At 45.2% G+C, this 19,928-nt stretch overlaps 1 protein-coding gene across 3 annotated transcripts in view; it reads left to right on the top strand.

Annotated features, from left to right (window-relative positions):
* The first annotated feature begins 4,016 nt into the window (after positions 1 to 4,016).
* RBMS2 (RNA binding motif single stranded interacting protein 2) overlaps positions 4,017 to 19,928 on the top strand; it is a 229,197-nt gene continuing 213,285 nt past the window's right edge. For 2 of the 3 annotated variants that reach the window (XM_069230692.1, XM_069230690.1), the window contains exon 1: positions 4,017 to 4,172. In XM_069230692.1, coding sequence (XP_069086793.1) covers positions 4,107 to 4,172 — 66 coding nt within the window. In that variant the 5' untranslated portion in view covers positions 4,017 to 4,106. The remainder of the gene's footprint in view (positions 4,173 to 19,928) is intronic. The other variant, XM_069230691.1, reaches the window with a different exon arrangement.

Genomic DNA, 19,928 nt, shown 5'->3' with positions numbered 1-19,928 from the left:
GGTGCTCTTAATCCAGGCCATTGTGTTTGTATTGTACTGTTCTAATGGAGCAATATGATCTATTATAGTGTACCATAGTGTTTCTTATCACATATTAGTGTAAGGTATCACATTGTAGTGTATTGCATCATGGATCATTAGGCTATACTGTTCCAGTGCTTCATATAATATCTTAGTGCACTCTTGCACGATGTCAGATTCCATTTTAGTCTTCTAGCGCATCATATTGAAGTGAACTTTTAGTGCAATATGATTGTAATGTGTCTTATCGTAGAGTATCATACATTATTACAGTCTTCATCTTGTAATGCCCTTAATTGCCTTACATTGTTCTAGTGTATCTTGCTGCAGTGTATACATCACATCTTAGTGCAGCACCCTGTACTGCATCATAGTGCATTTTAGGACACTAGTCTATTGTGCTGTACTGCAGTTCACTAGTGAATATATTCTATCGTAATGTAATACTTGGGTATAAATTAGTAGTGTACATATGTATTTACTGTACCACAATTGTATTGTGCTGTAGCCTACCAGAGTAGTATATCAGTGTATTTTATCATCATGGACTGTATCATAAGATCATCATGGACTGTCTCATAAGGTATTGCTGTTTATCGTACTGCAGTGTATTAATATATTGTATTTCATTGTAGTGTAATAAATCAAAAAATACCATATTATAATGCATAACAGTGTAAGTCAATCCGTTTTTTTTTTTGTAAAGCACGGCTACTCACCTGTGAGGGTCTCAAGGGGCTGCGGGGTGTGGAAGGGTCTCATCTGAAGAGCCACGTCTTGAGGTTCTTCCTGAAGATGGTGAGCGGTGGGCTTTGTCTGAGGTGCAGGGGGAGGTCGTTCCAGCTCTTTGCTGCGATGTAGGTGAAGGAGCATCCTCCTGGAGTGGTTTTACGAATGCGAGGGATGGTGGCCAGGGCCAGCTGGGCAGAGCGGAGGCATATGGCGGGGGTGTGGAAGGAGACGCAGTGATTCAGGTAGGCTGGTCCTGCGTTGTGTATGGCATTGTACATGTGGGTGAGAAGCTTGAAGGTGATTTGTTTCTCGACTGGGAGCCAGTGGAGGGTCCTCAGGTGTTGGGAGATATGTTCTTGGCGTGGGAGGTCCAGGGTGAGTCTGGGAGCGGTGTTCTGGATGAGTTGTAGTTTTTTGATGTTTCTAGTCTAGGTGCTGGCGTAGAGGGTATTGCCGTAGTCGAGCTTGCTTGTGACTAAGGCTAGGTGACTGTCCTGCAGCAGTCTGTTGGGATCCATTAGAAGATCTTCCAAAGTTTGTGGAGTGTGTGCCAGTAGGAGGAGGTAACTGAGTTTTACCTGGCGGGTCATGGATAAGGAGGAGTCGAAGATGATGCCTAGGTTGCAGGCGTGCTCAGTCAATGCAGAGGGTGGAACTGAGGGATATGGGCCACCAGGAGTCGTCCCAAGCTGAGGTGGCATTTCCAAAGATGATGAGCTCCGTCTTGTCGGAGTTGAGCTTGAGGCAGCTTTCTCTCATCCAGGTGGCAATGGCTTTCATTCCTGAGTGGAAGTTCCTTTTGGCCGTGTCCGGGTCTCCGGTGAGGGAAATGATGAGTTGTGTGTCATCGGCATATGACACGATGTTCAAACCGTAGCTTCTGACGGTGGCTGAGAGAGGGGCCATGTATACATTGAACAGTGTGGGACTCAGTGAGAATCCTTGGGGGACTCCGCAGTTGACTCCTGTGGGTCTGGATGTGTAGGGCGTGAGTCTGAACCTCTGAGTCCTCCTGGAGAGGAAGGAATGGATCCATTTCAGGGCTCTTCTGCGGATTTCTATGTTGTCTGGTGCGTAGAGTGCTGTGGGAGATCGTGTTGAACGCTGCTGAGAATTTGAGGAGTGAGCTCTGCGGTCTGGCCGTGGTTTAGGAGTAGTCGGGTGTCCTTGGTGGCTGCCAAGAGGGCTGTCTCCGTGCTGTGGTTGCTGCGGAAACCGGACTGGGAGCTGTCCAGTGAGTTGTTGGCCTCAATGAAATTCCATAGTTGTGCGCTGATTGCTTTCTCAGTACATTGGCGGGGTAGGGTAGGAGCGAGATGGGCCGGAAATTCTTTAGTTCAGATGGGTCGGATGAGGGTTTCTTCAGGAGAGGGCGTATTTCGGCGTGTTTCCAGTCCTCTGGGAAGGTGCCAGTGTTGATGGAGCAGTTCATTGTCTTTCGGAGTGCGGGGCAATGGATTTGTTGGCTCTGATGTATATCTGGTGTGGGCAGGGTCCATGGTGGCTCCAGAGTGGGTGCTGTTCATGATGCTGACTGTTTCCTCCGTGGTGAGCGTGGACCAGCTGTGGATGGTCTGGGTGGGTTCTGGGATTGTCGGTCGGTCGCAGGATCCGGTGCCAGGAGTTTCTGGGAGGAAGCTGTTGTAGATGTTCTGGATCCTGCGGTGGAAAAAGGTGGGGAGTTTGTCGCAGAGGTCCTATGCCGGGGGGATGCTGATAGCTTCGGAGGGCATTTGTGAACTCATTGATGACTGAGAAGAGTTCCTTAGCGTTGTGTGTGGAGGAGTTGATGTGATCCCAGAGTGTGTCTTTCCTTGCGTTCTTGAAGTTTTGGTAGTAGGCGGCGGTTGCTGCTCTGAAGGAGGCAAGGTGTTTGCTGGTTTGCCTGTTCCTCCATTTTTTCTCTAAACATCTATGGTTACGCTTTGATTCTTGGAGTTCGGTGTTGAACCTGCTGGCTTTTTTAGGTACGTGTTTGGCTGATGTCAGCCGGAGGGGGGGCTAGAGTGTCAGCGCATTTGGTGATCCATGCGTTGAGACTGCGTGCTGCTGTGTTGGCGTCAAGGGAGGGATTTGGCGAGAGATGAGGTGAGTTGCTCGTTGGAGATTAGGTTCCAATTCCTGTGGGAGGTCCTGGGGTTGCGGGTGTGGCTTCTGGGTGCAGTGATTGTGAAGTGTAAGCAGCAGTGGTCGGTCCAGTCTGGGGTGGAGATGGTCTTGATCGTGATCGGGTTGCTTGAAGTGAAGATGGGGTCCAGTGTGTGTCCTGCGATGTGTGTGGGTGCAGAGACCATCTGTAGTGTAGTTCATTGTCTTTGCACTGTAGTGTACTATTCTATTTACTATAGCGTAGTTTATTTCTATTGTATTGTAGGGTATGACACGAGTTATGTGCTGTGTTCTAGTCATTGTATTTACTAGTAATTGCATGATACTGCGGCGCATTGAATGCACTGCTGCAACTCTTGTGTTTCATCTAAATGTAAGTATTGTATTTATTGTAGGCTGGTGTCCTAATATGTTGTACTGTAGTGCAAATTATAGTCATAATGTATTTATTAAATTGTGTTGCTGTGTAATGCACCACTATTTTATATTACAGTGTATCTTTATCAAAGTGTATGCATTGTTATTATGTGATAGTCTACAGGCGTATTTTATAGTAATGTACTGGGTAGTATCAATGAATCCTATTGCACTGGAGTATATTAATGCACTTTTATGGAACTATTCTCTTGGAGTACTGCTTTTTACTGTATTTGTGTTTAATCACAATGTTTCGTATCATATATCGAATTACATAGTGGTGTGGTGGCCTACTGTAGAATGTTTAGTTTGTATTTTATCGTGGAGTAATGCACTAAAATGTATTGGTGACTGTTAAACGTAATATACATATAATATACACGAACATATGTTATTAAGTTAATATATTGTATCGTAGTTTGTCGTACTATGTCGTAGAATATCGCACTGTAGCCTAGTGGACCGGTGGATCATACTGTACTAAATCGTATGAAATTGCATCCTAGCACATTGAATCACACTGATCTCATTTTAAAGCGCCTAAATCCGGGCGTTCTGATCTCAGCAGGGCGCCCGTTTCGCCAGGTCGCCGTGTTTGAGTCTTGTTGCGTGCGAGATCAGTAGCTATTCCGTGCGCCTAAAGAATGTGCCTCCATGCCCCTCCCCCAGCCCAGGTTGAAGGCCTGAACCCAGTGGTGCCTAGGACCCAGCGGCGCTGGTCCAGCCCCCTGCATTCCAGGCTGTCTTCCCCCCTGGTGACGTCAGCCACCCAAGCCCTGGCTTTCTCTGCCCCCCCCCCCCCAGCCTCCCTGAGCCTTACAGAGAAAATGCTGTTGTCCGTACCACCAAGGACAGGGATCGCCTCCTTCAGCTACCCCCGCAGCCACAAGAAGGTAAGGGGGCCAAGAGAGGGGTGTCAGGGGTCCTTCCCCCCTCTCAGCCCTAGGTCTGCCATCTCCCTCGCCCCCCACCCAGTGCCCTTGGCAGGGCACAACAGAGAGGGGTGATGCCTTTACCCTTGTGGTTGTCTGCCCGGTACCTGACGGAGGCTGGTGGGGGGGTAAGGTGCCCCACATGGGGGCGGAGGCCTACCACATTTACTCCTTTTATTGCAACTTTGTCATCTGGAGGTCGTGAAGTTGTTCTGACTTTTACCAAGCCTGCCAGAATCGCCGAGCCCTGGCACAGGGTGACCGATCGCGAGCCTATAGTCATGGCCGGCGTGTATCTCTGTGAAGGGCGGTCGACAGCCTAGACACCCCGGCTGAAGCGTCAGAAGCCGGTCTATTTTATCCCATCGGAAAATGTAAAAAATGTAAACAGGAAATACAAGAAGATTAGGCTTGCCTGAGCTTTGCAGAGGTGCGTGAACTCTCCCCTGGTCTAGGTGAAAGCAGTGTAGCTGCAATTTCTATGTTGTGGGGGCAGTCGGAGTAGTTTACCCCCGTTCCTGCACACCACCTGTCCCTTCCGAAAGCTCACCAGCAGCTTGTGCAAATTACCTGATACCTTAAATGCGGGTGTACTGGTTGGAGGACTCTCAGTGGTAGGTGTAGGGGTGATAGACACCCTAGAGGTGGATGCACAAGCCGGGGCACAAGAAGAGGAAGAGATGTACTGACCCATTGTATTTGGTTCTCTTGAATTTGGTTATTTCAGGTTCTTGTCTATGCCTAAGTGTTGCTGAAGGCCATGGAGGCCAATGCTAAAAGGCAGGCACCATGTGGGGTGGCATAAAGGCATCAACCGAAGCCCTGAGAAGTGCTGATTCACAGAATAAAAGGCCACAAGGAAGGAAGGATGGATGGAGCAGTAGCAGTTGAAAACGCAGGAAAATGTGGTGAAGGTGGTAGTGAGCTGGCCACTTGTGGTAGTGTAGGAAGTGAAAAGGGACAATGCATCAATGATGAGATGTGTTGTTTTAATGACTGCAGCATGGGTTGCACTGGCGTTGGTAAATTGTGGGTAGCCATAGGCTTGTAGGTAGTTGTGGCCTATGAGATAGCTGTGTTCTCATGGTGTTCGGCATTCATGGTGTGTTGGGGGTAATGACATGTTTATAGCATGTTGGGTATTCATGGCAAGATAGGCAGTAACAGCGCATTGCCTTCTCATATTAGGCTGAGTTATTACGGACAGCTAGGAGACCATGACATGATGAGTGTCATGCATGTCTGGGTGTCATAGAGTAGGGGTAGATTATGGGTGGTGATTTGAAATGGCCAGTGTTCATTGAGTAATCATGTAATTTAATATGTTCATGAAATGCTAAATATGAATGGTGGTCTGGGTGCTTATAATGCTCCAGGTGGTGCTAGCATATTGGTCGGGAAAGTCACTTCATACTTTACCATAAAAGAGTGTAAGTGATGATTAGCTAAGGCACACTGGCTGTAATGTTTGTACAGGATGGTTATGGTGAGTTGACTAGTTATGGCACTTTACGATGTAGGGAACACTTCTGGTATAGGTTTTGGCATGCGCATTGGTTATGTTGTGCTAAATGGATTTTGCTGGTAAGAGGCTTATGGCGGGTTGAATGGTTATTGGTTGTTATGTCGTGGTTTTGTTATTGCATGCTGGTGGGTCATAGCATACTGATTGCTTCAAAGGTGTTCTTTGATTATGACTCTTCATTAATTATAAATGTTTTGATTGACCAGTGTCTGCTTTTTGGTTACTACACATCATTTGGTTATGGGCTGATTCAGTTAACACAGTGGGATTTATCAAGACTTGATTGACTCATTATGCATAGCTGATTAGTCAAGAAGTTCTGGTGTGCTCATTTTTAATGGCATATAGATGTGATTTGCTGATTGTTGTCTAAAATAAGGTTCTTATATGTTGATTGACAAAGGGCTGTTTTTAAGGTCATAACATGTTGATTAGTTATAGCTTGCATAGTGATTGTGGCGCGTTGATTGGTTAGGGGTTACTAATTGGTAACCGCATTGGTTATGGCATGTTGTTCTGGTAGAGTGTGAAAATTAATTCGGGAGAATAACTTAGTTATGTTATGCTATTGAGTAATGGTGACCTGGGTCCTACCGGCATTGTGAATGGATATGGCTTTTTTTAATAGTAATAATGTGGTAGTTAGATATGTAGAATGGAGTGGCTATGGTGTTTTGGTTTGTTATTGATGACAGAAAGCTTGTAGCAAGCTTATTTGTTGTTATTATTTGTTGCAGGTATTGCATGATGATTTCCTATTACTTGGTGGTTATGGCACACTGATTTACTTTTTGATAGTGTGTGGTTATGGTGTGGGGAATTTTTAATGTATGGATATGTCCCACTGGTTGGAGATTTTCTAGTGTTCAGTGGTGATGATGCACTTACAGGTTGATTATTTTGTTTATAATGGTAACAGTCTGAATATTCTAATATGCTGCTTAAGTAACTGATGTTACTTCTACTGCACACACTACCAAACTACTTCTGGCTGTTGCACAGGGGGAACTGTCAATCATGTATTCATATACAAAGCCACATTTTAGATTTGGAATTGTCCGTGAAGCACTTATATAACAATCATTGGCAAAGCCAAAAGAGCTGCTTTGCATTTAATTACCAAATGAAACATTAAAAATCCTGTTGTTTTGTAAAAATCAAAGAAAATGTATTGCATTCTGTTCACAATGTATTTATAAATGAAAGGATTTAATGTGTGATGATTCAGAGTCTGTAAAACAGCCCCAATGTTTTGCAATTCAAATACTCCATAGGAGGCAGAGTGATACAATAAGCAGCCAATAGTTGGAGTTGGGAAATTGGTGGAGAGTTGGGCAGACCAAAAGCCCATTTGTGTATATATGAGTTGGTTACAAGTAGACAGGCAGATTTGCTGTCAAGTCAGACCTAACAACCGAACATCAATCTAATTGAGTATTCACCATTGCCCATGACACTGTGTTGTATTTTTGTCTGAGAACTAACTTGATTAGCTAAGGCGGTTGAACAGTAATGGCATGCAGACTTGTTATTGTATATTGGGTGGGTTTGAGTACTGATTGGTTATTGTGTGTTAGGTAGGTATGGTGTGCAGATTGGTCAGGGCGTGCTGGCTGATACTGGTCTACTACAGCCTTCTTTGCTTCCTGAGTAAGTCTGGCTTATATGTACCCTGCTGGGGGGTCATAATATGTTGCCTGATCATGGATTACTGGATGGCAATTGGGGTACCTCTTTTGTGTTAAATAGTCATTGCTAATAGCTTCGTTGGTAGTTGTGGCATGCTGGGTGGCATAAGGTACAGAATGGCAATGGTGTGCTGAGTGATAAGAACGTCCTGGGCGGCCTAGTGCTACTGAAGTTTATAGACAGCTAGGCTTTTAATTGTTTTGTTGTGTTCTGGATGGCAAGGTTTTGCTGGTCAGCTGCTTAGTTGCTTAGTTCTGTGAATTCCCTGCGTGTTGCTTAGCCTTCAGTGCTGGGTGGATATGGTATTGTGCACTGGAGGGTTAAGCAATGCTGGTTAGTCTTGTAGTGCTTGGGGGTCCTAGAGTGCTGTGTCCTGCTGGGCCTTCCTGTTTGATAGAGTGCTGGGTGGTGATGAGGTTGTGGTGGCCTTCTGGAAAGTGTTTACATACTTGGTGGTTTTGTGTGCACATAGGCGTTGGTTTGCTGGTGGTTGTGGAGCATCCCTACCATTCTGAGTTATGTGTTGAGCGATGGAGAGTTGTCTTAGCACTCTGGGTGGTCCCAACCAAGTGATTTACCAATGAATGATGGGTGGTAATAAAGTGCTTGGCAATGGAGGAGTGGGGGAATGCCATAATTAATTGATTAGACTGAGGTTGCTGTTTGATAATGGAGTGCTGAGTTGATGACTGCTGGATGGCCTGCACCCATCGGGTAATCATGGCTGGTCATGTCCTGCTGAATGATCTTGGGATGGTGATGGGTCATGGACCACTGGGTAGCAGCATTACCTTGGGTGAGTGACAGCTAGGTGATAGAGGCACATTGGGTGATCGTGGTATACTGAGTGTGCACATCAAATTGATTGGACATTGTGTGATGGGTGGATGTAATATTTAGGGTGATCCTGGCGTGCAAGATGGTGATGGCATGCTCAGTGATGGCGGCATGCAGGGTGTTTGTGGCATGTTAGGTATTCGCGGCTTGCAAGGGTGATGATGACATCCTGCATGTCCCTGGCTTGTTGGGTAAAGGTGCTATGTGTTAACATATCCCAGAAACAATGTACGCAAACAAAACTAAAGATTTATCAATATCTTTTCATAAAAAACAAACATGAAATTCAATGTAAACAGTAAAAAGCAAAAAAGAAAATGGCTTTAATACAATAACATTTTGTGCAAGTAACTTCATGCACCCAGACCCTCATGCTCCCTCTTTAGGCATGCATAAGGCTAAAATAATGTTCAGAAATAATGGGGGCAGGCGTCAGAAGCAAATCCTATATACCCACTTCCATATGAAACGGTGAAAAACCATTAAGCCAAAAAACAGAGGGCACCGTCCATACCCACTCTTCTACAAGAGTCTTTGTTAAAATAATAAAATAATCCTATGTATATTTTGTGATAATTTCACACACACACATACATATATACACACATACACACATAGATAGATATTCAATTAACAATATATCAATGATATTCTATATAAGTTGTTTGAAGACGTCTTTATTTTTATTCCTTTGCTCTGAGGTTCATTATTTATTCTGGTGTAATATCACTATATACTGGTTATATTGGCAATTGTTCTGTTAAGCTGCTTAATATTTGCAAAGCACACAATTGTCTCATTGCTTGGCCTCTTGGCACTTATACAGATCCGCAGTTGTGATTCATGCAGCATGGTTTCCCATTTCTCCTGGGGTAAGATTATTTCAGTGTCACCTTTGGTGTTGGTGTGTGGTTTGTGGGGTGAGTGTTATCCTTTACCAGTGTTCTATAAAGAGGTGAGAAGAGTGTCTCACAATCTTCCTAAACTTACATGTGTGACTATTTGGTAGGTCATCTATAGGTGGTGATTCTCAGTGGAGGTTCGGGTCTTTCGTCCTCTGTCTGCTCCATGAGAGCTAATAGTTGCCTGTCACAAATATGGCTTGGAGAAATGTAATAGTTTGTTGGTGTCTTCTTTTAACAACTGTCTGTAGCTGGAGTGGGTAGCTCTACTAGCTTACATAGTGACAGAAGGAGGTATCCTGGTAAGGGTCCTAGGCTATTCCAGGATGTCCTGAGTGTACAGCATTATTCCTGTGTCGTTGGATCCTATCGCTGTCCTGGTTCAAAGGAGTTCAGTTTTTGGGACCTATATATCTTCTCCATTAGAAGATCTTGAATTTCGAGTCACAAATTACAGGGTGGATGAAGTGGCTTATGTACAGGTGGTCACTTGTCAAGGAGGAAGCCAAGGTGTATACAGAAGGGAAGTTAAAGGATACCAGTCTAGTTCCTAATTAGACCTGTCCTAACCTGTGTGGAGGGTTCGGTATCTGGAAAGATAGGTGTTGTTGCTGTTGTTTGATTGGTGGTGAAGAGAAGGTAAGGTGTTGTATTGATTGTAGTATGATGTTATGGTTACTTTTTTTAGTGAGAAATGGGAAGATAGGATTGGTTTGGTAACTTTTATGTGGATAAGGGAAATGTAGGCTTCTGGGATTGAGTTTGTAGCGATGTGCTGGAAATGTGTGGTGGCTTTGCGATGAGGTATGTAGTGCACTGGTATGGTATGTAGTAGATTTCATTGCTGTATGATGTACTGTGATATCTTGCTTCGTGGTTGTGGTGTAATTGGTAGTAGGCTAGAGGATAGTGTGACATTATAATTGGTCTTGAGGAAATCCAGAATATGTGACTAGGTGGCTTTGGCCTACTTGGAGGTTATGACTACTGAGTAGATTTTGCTTGAAGCGAGTAGTAATAGCTATAATAGCAGTAATAGACCTCCGTGCCCTATTGATAGGTTGCAGAGTGCTGTGTGGTGATGTTGTGGTAGGCGGTCACGCAGTGCAGGGTAGTCATGCTGTTCCGGGTGGTCTTCTCGTCCTAGGTGGTCTTTACCAGCTCGAAAGTTGTGACCAGCTGCATGGGCATGGTGTACTGGGATTCACAGCATGATGGATCGTCATGCCTTAATACATGGTCTAGGCATGCTAGGTGGTTTTGCTCAAAGGCTGGTCCTAGCATTCTGTGTACTCATGGCATGTGAAGCTGGTTGGTCAGTCCATCCTGGGTGATTGATTCTGCCCTTCTAAGTGGGCCCAGCATGACGAAATTAGTGCTGGATTGTCTTAGCCATATCTGTGGTATTGGCATGCCGCAATCCATGGCCTACTGACTGTGTTGCATTAGTGGGAGGGTGAGCCTGGCCTGTTGCCCTAGTGTCAATGAATGAATGTTTGAATGAGTGAATTAAGCGATTTATTGATCGCACAGCGGCTCCAAGGAATGCCCCAGCACTATATCAGTAAAGTCCAGCTCACCAACTTTCTGTAAGCTAAGGGTAAAAGATGGGTTTTAATCTCTTTCCTAATATTGGAAGCTTATTACATGCTTTACTGGCAGCTACTGCAAAGGGCCTCTCACCGGCCTTTGCCACGCAGAATGTAGGTGTCTTTCCAGCAGCGCCATTTAAGAACAAAGAGTTCTGGAAGGGTTCTAGTGCAATGTCCTAGAAATTAGGTACCTTAGGCTACGTTTGTGAAAAGCTCACATGAATAACCAACAGCGTGTTAAATTAAATTATTATCTTTAATGGGAAGCCAATGCAAATCTCAAAGGGAGTCAGACACTGGTTCCTTCCTTGGTACACCAAGAAAAAAAGGGTTGCTGCGTTCTGCGATCTTATACTCCGGCACACCAAGATAGAGGCAGTTTGAATATTCCATACTTGATGTATCAGTGCATGGACTACTGTTTTAAGTGATTCTAATGGTAGAAAATCAATGATTTTTCTCCGTGACTGAAGCAAGTCAAAACGGTTCCCCATTACTGACAATATTAGGGAATCCAGAGATACCTTGTCATCTGTTTTACTCCCAGATTCTTAGCAACCAACAAGGGTGGGGAGGCGATCACTCAGCCAACTATGGTTGAACCACTGGTCTCTGGTCTTACCAAAGAATAGGATATCCACTTTATCTGCATTGCACTGAAGATAGGTCTTCTGCATTCAATAAAGAACATTGCTCGGACAGGCAACAAGCGATGTGTGCTGGACGCAGATCTATATTAAGCAGTGTGGTTTGAGTTACTGTATGGCAATTCGTGCTGTGTGGTTGCAGCACACTAGGCTCCATGATTTGTGGTTATGGTGCCCTGGCATGCCATAGAATGGGCAGTAGGAACCACACTTCTTCCATTTGGCTCATCTTTCTGTGCATACTACTATCTTCTGGAGGTCCTGAAAGTGAATCATTGGCCCGTGCTTCATTGCTTCAGTTCCTTTCCTAAACCTTCCTAGAATGAAATGCTTAGTTCCAGAACATAATCTCCTTTGGGTAACCCCATCTTGAAATAAGTAGTCCTATTGTATAGTGATTTCCTTTCAGGTGAGAGTAATCTGCCTTTCTCAAATGTGTTGGAGTGGGCTCCCCGATGGGCCCTTTTATGTTCTAGTATGTTTTTTTCTTTGGGGATCATCCTGTCGAGGAAGCTTGTAGAATTTTCACTCCTTCACCTTTAAAGGACTAGTTTCCTTCCCAAATGCATTACCAGGCTAGCCTTGAGCTCTTGCATGGGTCTGTGAATCTAGGGCATTCATGAACCTCCTGGCCCTCTTCGCCCACCTCTGGGCATGCACCTGCAGTCCTTTGCTTCCCTTTCCAAGACAGGACCTAGAATTCCCCCGTTTTACCAGCAGTGGTGGATTGAGCTGGTGGGATACCAGGAGATTTTCCAGTGTCTTGGAGGATGCTCTCTTGGCTGAAGGTCATGCTTATCCAACCTTACCCCTTCCCTTCCCATCCCCTCTGCCTCTTTGAATTTACAAGTGGGGGACACTAATTTGAACATAAGGGCCCTAGCTTGTCTGCCAGAATTTTATACATTAGCTATTCATACCAGCAATAGCAATCTTATGGGCAGACTGCATCACAACTGAGCCAAAACACCAAAGATCTATAAATGCATGGAAACCTCCATTGAATCCTGCAAATGACCGCAGTTCTTTCCCCCAGTATGACAACCTGCTCCACTGCATCTTTTCAAGGCAGGGCAAATGTACCCTTTACCATGCTGCTTATTGGAAAGGGGCATCTGACAGAGGATAGCTTACACAGGCCTGACGTTTTGTCACACATATTTTTAGTGCAGTTTGGCAAAGCTAATTTGCTGAACGCTATAAGAATTTTGCATTCCGAGGCTTCAGATTGCAGCCCAGGAAGCACCCTATATAAACATCCCAGCTAAGCATGCAGTGTTAAGAACGCCGTGTCAACGAACCACTCTTTGCTGCATAAAGCAATCACATCAATATGGCCCTTTTTAAAAGATAACAATTTGAAGACAGAAATCTCACATAGGCAGCCTCTGATGCATGTCAGTGGCGAGGCGTCTGTTCATTACGTCAAGGCGGGGTCGATGAATACAGGGGGTCAACATGGGAGGCGTCGACCATGCGGAGTCGCGATCACACCTTGGGGCTACAGGCGAAGTTGGAGTCAGGTGTCATGGACGTCAGTGACAAAGCACTCTGGACTCACACTGTGGCGAGATTTCAGAGGTGCTGTGGCGGCGTAGGGCCTGTGTGGCAGGTTGCGGTCGTTGCACTCAGCGGGGACCACGGCTCAGGTGCAGGCAGCGACATGGAGTCGGAGAGCAGTGCCGGGTCCAAAATCAGTCTGGAGTCGATGTGCTTAGTTTCTTCTTGGATGCACCAAAGCTCACTCCCAGGGGCCCAGGAACTGGATTTGGCACCACTTGGCAAGTCAGGACTCTCAGCATGAGCCCCCAGGTGCTGGCAGGTAAAGTCTTTGATGGACCTGAGACTTCTTGAAAAGAGGCAAGCTCACTTCAAGCCCTTGGAGAACCTTGGAAAGCTGGATGTAGAAAGCAAAGTCCAGTCTGCTCACTCCCAGGACAGAAGCAACAAGCAGCAGACCAGCACAACAAATCAACAGGTAGAGTGGCGGTCCCTCCTACAGCATCCAGCTCTTCTTCCTGGCATAATGTTCTTAGTCCATAAGTGTTTTACCTATATGAGGTCAGATGTCCAGTACTTATACCCATTTCTGTCTTTGAAGTAGGCAAACTTCAAAGAGAAGTCTTTGTAGTACACAAGACCCTGCCTTTTCACGGTCCTGCCCTTGCCCCAGGCACTCTCTAGGGGCTTGGAGACAGCTTTGTGTAAGGAAAGGCACAGCCCTATTCAGGTGCAAGTGTCAGCTCCTCCTACCACGCTAGCTTAGGAAGACCCATCAGGATATGCAGGGCACACCTTAGCTTCCCTTGTGTGACTGTCATCCTGACCCAAACGTGTATTCAGCAGCCAGGCAGAGGGACAGAATGGTCAAGCAAGAAAATGCCCACTTTCTAAAAATGGCATTGTCAAACTCACAATTCAGAAACCAACTTCACCAAAAGATGGATTTTTAAAATTGTGAGTTCAGAGACCTCAAACTCCAGATCTCTATCTGCCCCCAATGGGAAATTATACTTGAAATATATTTCAAGGTAATCCCCATGTTACCCTATGAGAGAGTTAGGCCTTGCATTAAAAGAATAACAATGTCCTTCTAGAAACAAGGAAGGTGTGGCTTCTTACAGCAGTGATGTGGTTAAATCAGAACAACTATAAAAAGGCTTTGGAGTAATTTGCATAGGCCCTTTAACAAACCTAACCTGCTTTCTCCTCCCTCATAAACAACTATTAAAGACCTGAAATCTCCAAAGCTAAGGGTTTATGTCCAGGACCGGACTGGGAACCCAAAGCAGCCCTGGCAAATTTTGTCAGGCCAGCCCCCATAGGGTGCATAGCGAGTGAGTCCGACCACTACAATGGAGTTGGGGGTCCTCCCCCTCAAGAAACTTTGGGGGAAAAATTGCATAAACTGTGCATTATATAACACATTTTTCTTTATATATTTAATTGTATTTGTTTTTACAGCATAGTAAATGATGACCTTACAGTGTAGCAGATTACCGCAATCTTTATTGAGGCTCTTCAGTGATTCCCTCACCGTCACCCCCTAACAGTCTCTCTATAGCCCTTCTCTCACATGTATTTCATTTATTTTATAGTGTCTCTCTTACCAGCATAGTGTGTTGCAGAACTTTACAGCAAGACACATACAGGGAAAATGAATCATACATGAGTAAGGTGTAGGATTTACCTTCACTTAAAAGATATTTCAAGGCAATCTCCATGTTGCCCAAAGCAAGAGAAAGGCCTTGCAATAGTGAAAACTGAAATTAGCAGTATTTCACTATCAGGACATGTAAAACACACCATCACATGTCCTACCTTTTAAATACACTGCACCCTGCCCATGAGGCTGCCTATGGCCTACCTTAGGGGTGACTTACAGGTAATAAAAGGGAAGGTTTTGGCCTGGGAAGTGAGTGCACTTGCCAGGGCAAAAATAGCAGTGGCAGGTCAGAGGCATGTTTACATGGCTATTCTTGTGGGTGGCACAATCAGTGCTGCAGACCCTCTAGTAGTATTTGATTTACCAGTCCTGGGCATACCTGGTGCACTATACTAGGGACTGACGAGTAAATCAGATATGCCATGCATGGAAAAACAAATTACCAATACAATTTAGACAGGGAGCATATGCACTTAAGCTCTGGTTAGCAGTGGTAAAGTGCCCAGAGACTTAAAGCCAACAAAAACAGGTCCGAAAAAGGAGGAAGAAGGCAAAGAGGTTGGGAATAACCCTGCCAAAAGGGCCAGGTCCAAGAGTGGTGCATTCTTATGCACTTGTCAGGAGCAAGAATAGTGTTAGTGCATTGCTTGCACTGGTGAGGACCAAGAATAGTGCTAGTGCGATGCTACTCTGTTATGCCCTAATACTGGAAGGTTCAAGGGTGATGTTACATTACAATGGCGTAGATTGTAAGAGTGTCAAGATATTGCTAGATGTGGCAGGATAGTATTCGACTGTCATATTGAAAGGGTGATGCTGTTAGCAGTGATAGGTGTAGGGATTGTAATGTTTTTTGCGATTGTGCAATATTCTGCTGTTTTACTAAAATGCTGGAGTTTTTGCTCTGCGTATTTGAATACTGTTAGCAGTGATACTCAAGGGGTGAACGCATGTTGCCATGTGTGATTGTGTGTTATTCTTATGCAGTAATACTTCAAGGGTGTGGGGATAGTCAGTGGCGGCTTCTGCGTATTTGCGGAGGAGCGACGCCCCCCTCCCCCGCCAATAGCGGCAGCTACAAAACCTTTTGAAGAAAACGATAATAAACAATGTTTATAGAAAACGATGATAAACAATGTTTATTATCGTTTTCTTTAAAAGGGGCAGGGCCACGGGGGTGACGTGCACTGAGGGGGAGTGCTCAGCACTCCCCCTCAGAGCGCATGTGTGTTTGGCCGGCCGTCTCCAGCCGGCCAAACACACATGCGCTGTAGGCTGGGAGAGAGCCTGCACAGGCTCCCATTCTGCCTGAGAGTGCCCTGGCTGGGCGCTACCAGCCAATCCTGACGCTGCTTTGGTCAGCGTCAAGATTGGCCGCAGGGCAGGCTGGGAGCCTGTGCCTGCGGCAGCGATGAGAGACAGAGGAGCGCGGCGCGGGACTGCGCCGAAGAGGTAATTTAATTTAATTTTATTTTTCCACCGCTCCCCCACCCCTGCCCCCTGAGCGCCTCCTCCCCGCCCCTTTCGCGGCCGGCGGGCCGCTACTGGGGATAGTGTGCTTTATGGTGGTACACTATCATGCAGTTTTACTAAAATGGTGAAGCTTTTGCTCAGTGTATTTGAATAGTGTGAGCAGTGATACTCCAGGGGTGGACGTGTGTTGCAGTGTATGATTGTGCATTGTTATTATGCAGTAATACTTAAGGGGTGCGGAGATAAAGCGTTTTCTGAGGGTACACTATCATGCAGTTTTACTAAAATGATGGAGAGTGTGTCTTGGTGTGCTGGTACACTGTTAGCATTGTTACTGAGGGGTGAGCAGGTGATGCAATGTGTAACGCCACGTCATTATGCAGTAAATACTTCAAAGGTGTAGGGATTATAATTTTTTTGTGATTGTATAATATTCTAAAGTTTTTCTAAAATGCTATAGCTTTAGCATACTGTGAGCAGTGATACTCCAGTGGTGAATGTATGCTTCAGTATGTGATGGTGCATTAATACTATGCAGTAATACTTCAAGGTGCACGGATAATGCGTTTTGTGGCGGTACACCATTATCCCGTGGGCCCACGATGGTGAAGGGACAGTGCTTCTCGCAAGGGTACACTATTAGGTAGCAGGATTTAGATACTGCACGGGGAACCATTAACTCTTTCTATTCTTGAGGGATTAGGCCTCCTGAAAGGAAGCCTGCTTACCATGTGTCGGTGGCCCGTGACCTGACCTGCGGTCTCGTGGTCTAGGTGATGTCACGGCGCCCCTCGACGTCCCTAATAGGCTTATTCCACACGTGCGCCTCGTCCTAATCTGCTTTTTTGTTCCCCATCACAGCTCAGTAAACTGAAGCTCGCTTGGGGACGCAGAGATACTTGTCCAGGATCACACCGGCTGTCATGGGTGGTCAGGGAGGGAAGCCGTACCTTGACTTTACGATTGGATGGGGCTGCGACACCTCCTCCGACGTGAGGAGAGGAAGGGTGCCTGTGGCAAGAGGCCTGCATTCCCTTTTGTGACATCCCTACCTCCACTTCTGGGGTGAAGCACGGGCACTTTAGTGCCTAGAGCAACCCCCACACGCATGTATGTATGTAGTTTGAGCCAAGAGCCTAAACGTGATGTTCGGACGGTACCACCAACCTGAGGCGCAGTGGACAGAAACAGTACCATACATCGTGTAAATCAGTTCAGCCCACGTGGATGCGTGCTAGTCTCAGCGTGAGAAAGTCACAGCTTTAAATAGTGGACATTTGTACAGCAGATATTTAGGATAGAAATTGGGTAAGGTCTGGCATACTTTTTAAGAACGTTAAAATTGGTTTCGTTTTAGAAAAGGGAGTAAAGACAAAAAAAAATTAAAACAAGCACTAGAAAAGCTGATAATTCAGGCTTTCGGTGTCAGCCTTTTGCCTGATGGGAAAGCAGCTAGGCCTTTGTCGATCTAAAAAAAAAAAAAAAGCATCTGGTAAAAACAAAAATATTTTTTTTAGTTGAACAACGTACACATTACCCCAGTAGTGTCTCCCATTCAAAAGAACTACTTTTTGTGTGGATGCGCTTCTTGTAAAAGAGCATAATGCTGTCACTTACGGTGAAGTTACCCAGTGACTCAGGAGGGCTATCCCATTGCCCCATGCTATAGTTAAAAATGTGAATGACAAAATAACAGGCCAATGGATGAAGAGGGCTGACTCAAATCCCGCATAAATTAGTATACTAAACATATAATATTAGGAAAATGAAAAAAACTTGGTTAACACCACACCTAACAAGAATTGGCAAAGCCAATAGGTCTCACCTATGCAAGAGCTATTGGCTTTGCCAATGTGTTTTAGCCATGTTGCACACCACCGTGGCTGCTGTTCAGCATGGCTAAAATTTAGTGGTGTAAAAGAGAGTGGCATAGACTGTCTTAGAGTGAAATGGCGAAGAGTGGAGTAGAGTGTTGTAGAGTGGAGTGGCAGAGAGTGTTGTGTATTGGAGTCGCATAGCTTGGAGTCGCATAGAGTGCCATACACTGGAGTGGCATATAGTAGAGTGGACTGGTGTAAAGTGTTGCAGAGCATAGTGGAGTAGAGTGCAGTGCCATTGAGCGCAGTGGCATTGAATTCTGCTGTGTACAATTCAGCGTTGTAGAATGCAGTAGCATAGATTAGAGTGGTGTTTAGTAGAGTGCAGTGGGGCAAAGTAGAGTAGAGTGCAGTGGAACATAGTGAAGTGGCGTAGAGTACAGTGGCATAGAGTGGTGCAGAGTGGAGTGACGTAGAGTTGAGTGATGCAGAGGGCAGTGGCGGAGAGTAGAGTTGGGTGGCATAGAGTGCAGTGACTTAGAGTGGAGTTGGGTGGCATAGAGTGCAGTAATGTACAGGGTTGCAGAGTGGAGTGCCATAGAGTGCAGTGGCCTAGAATGCAGTGATGTAGAGTAGAGTAGTGCAGCATACAGTGGTGTAGAGGTCACTGGTGTAGAGTGCAGATTAAAGTGTCAGAGTGCAGTGGTGTAGAGTGGAGAAGAGGGGAATAGAGAACAGTGGAGTAGAATATAGTGATGCAAGGTAGAATGCAGTGGCGTAGAGTGCAGTGACACAGACTACAGTTCTGTATAGTGCATGGGCACTTGGAGTGCAGTGGTTAAGAGTAGAGTCACATAGAGTGCAGTGGAATAGAGTGGAGTGGCACAGAGTGGAGTAGAGTGGCATAGAGTGCAGTGGTGCAGAGTAGATTGTTTCACAGTCGAGTGAAGTGACATAGAGTGGAGTGGTGCAGGATAGAGTGCATTTGCATGGGGAGGGATAGAGTGTAGTGGTGTGGATTAAAGTGATGTAGAGTGCAGTGGTGCAGAGTAGATTAGAGTAGTGTACAGTGGATTGGCATAGAGTTGAGTGTGACAGAGTAAATTTTGTTGGCATGGATTGTATTTACAGAGAGCAGTGGTGTAGACTGCAGTGTTGCAGAGTTTTGTGTAGTACAGTGACACAGACTAGAGTTGTGCATAGTAGATTGGTGTGGCCTAGACTGGAGTGGTGTAGAGTGCAGTGGTGTAGAGCAGAGTGGCGAAGAGTACATTGGCATAGAGTAGAGTGGTACAGGATAGAGAGGCGAAGAATGAGTGGTGTAGAGTGGTGCAAAGTGCAGTGGCGTAGAGTAGAGTGCAGTGGTGTGGAGTGGTGCAGAATAGAGTGGAATGGCGTAGAGTGAATTGTTTATCATGTGGTAGCACACTGCCATTACAGACAACACATTTGCAATTGAAATTACCATTACATGTGCACAGGCATACAGTTTTACAAATAAAACTATACAGTGCACAGACAAAAATGTGTAGAAATTGCATCACCTAATAACGATTTGTTTTGATCATATTAAAAGTATTTGTTTCCAACAGACTCCAGAAATAACAAAAAATGTGCCTCATTTGTGTTCCTAATTCTGATATATTCTGAAATACTTGCAGTTTATTTAAATGTTGTTGTGTACTAGAAAAAAACTCTTTCCTATCCCCAGTATCCAGCAAGATTGTCACATAAATCCTCTCACTTTGAAGTCCGACAAAGAAAAGTAAACAAGCACCCGTGGAAGACAGCGCCTGACATTTGACCTTGGTCTTTGAATGCATAACAAATATGACAGGATAAGAACAAGATTTAGAGGCGTGTTTACAGAAAGAGTGCACGCTGAAAGATACTGTAAATAAAAATAAGGTTTGGGCAAGGGAAGGTACACACTAAAGCTGGACAGCCTAAAACAAATAAAGCCATCAAATGGAAAGCAAGAAAATGTGAGTTTCATACCACAAAGCCAATGGCAAGCAATGGGCAGAATGCATTCCAGGTCAGCTTTCTGAATGCCCCCAAGGTATCTT

Source organism: Pleurodeles waltl, chromosome 4_2, assembly GCF_031143425.1.
Source record: "Pleurodeles waltl isolate 20211129_DDA chromosome 4_2, aPleWal1.hap1.20221129, whole genome shotgun sequence".
Taxonomy (NCBI): domain Eukaryota; kingdom Metazoa; phylum Chordata; class Amphibia; order Caudata; family Salamandridae; genus Pleurodeles; species Pleurodeles waltl.
Note: the sequence above shows the minus strand (reverse complement) of the source record. Positions and strands in the feature narration are given on the sequence as shown.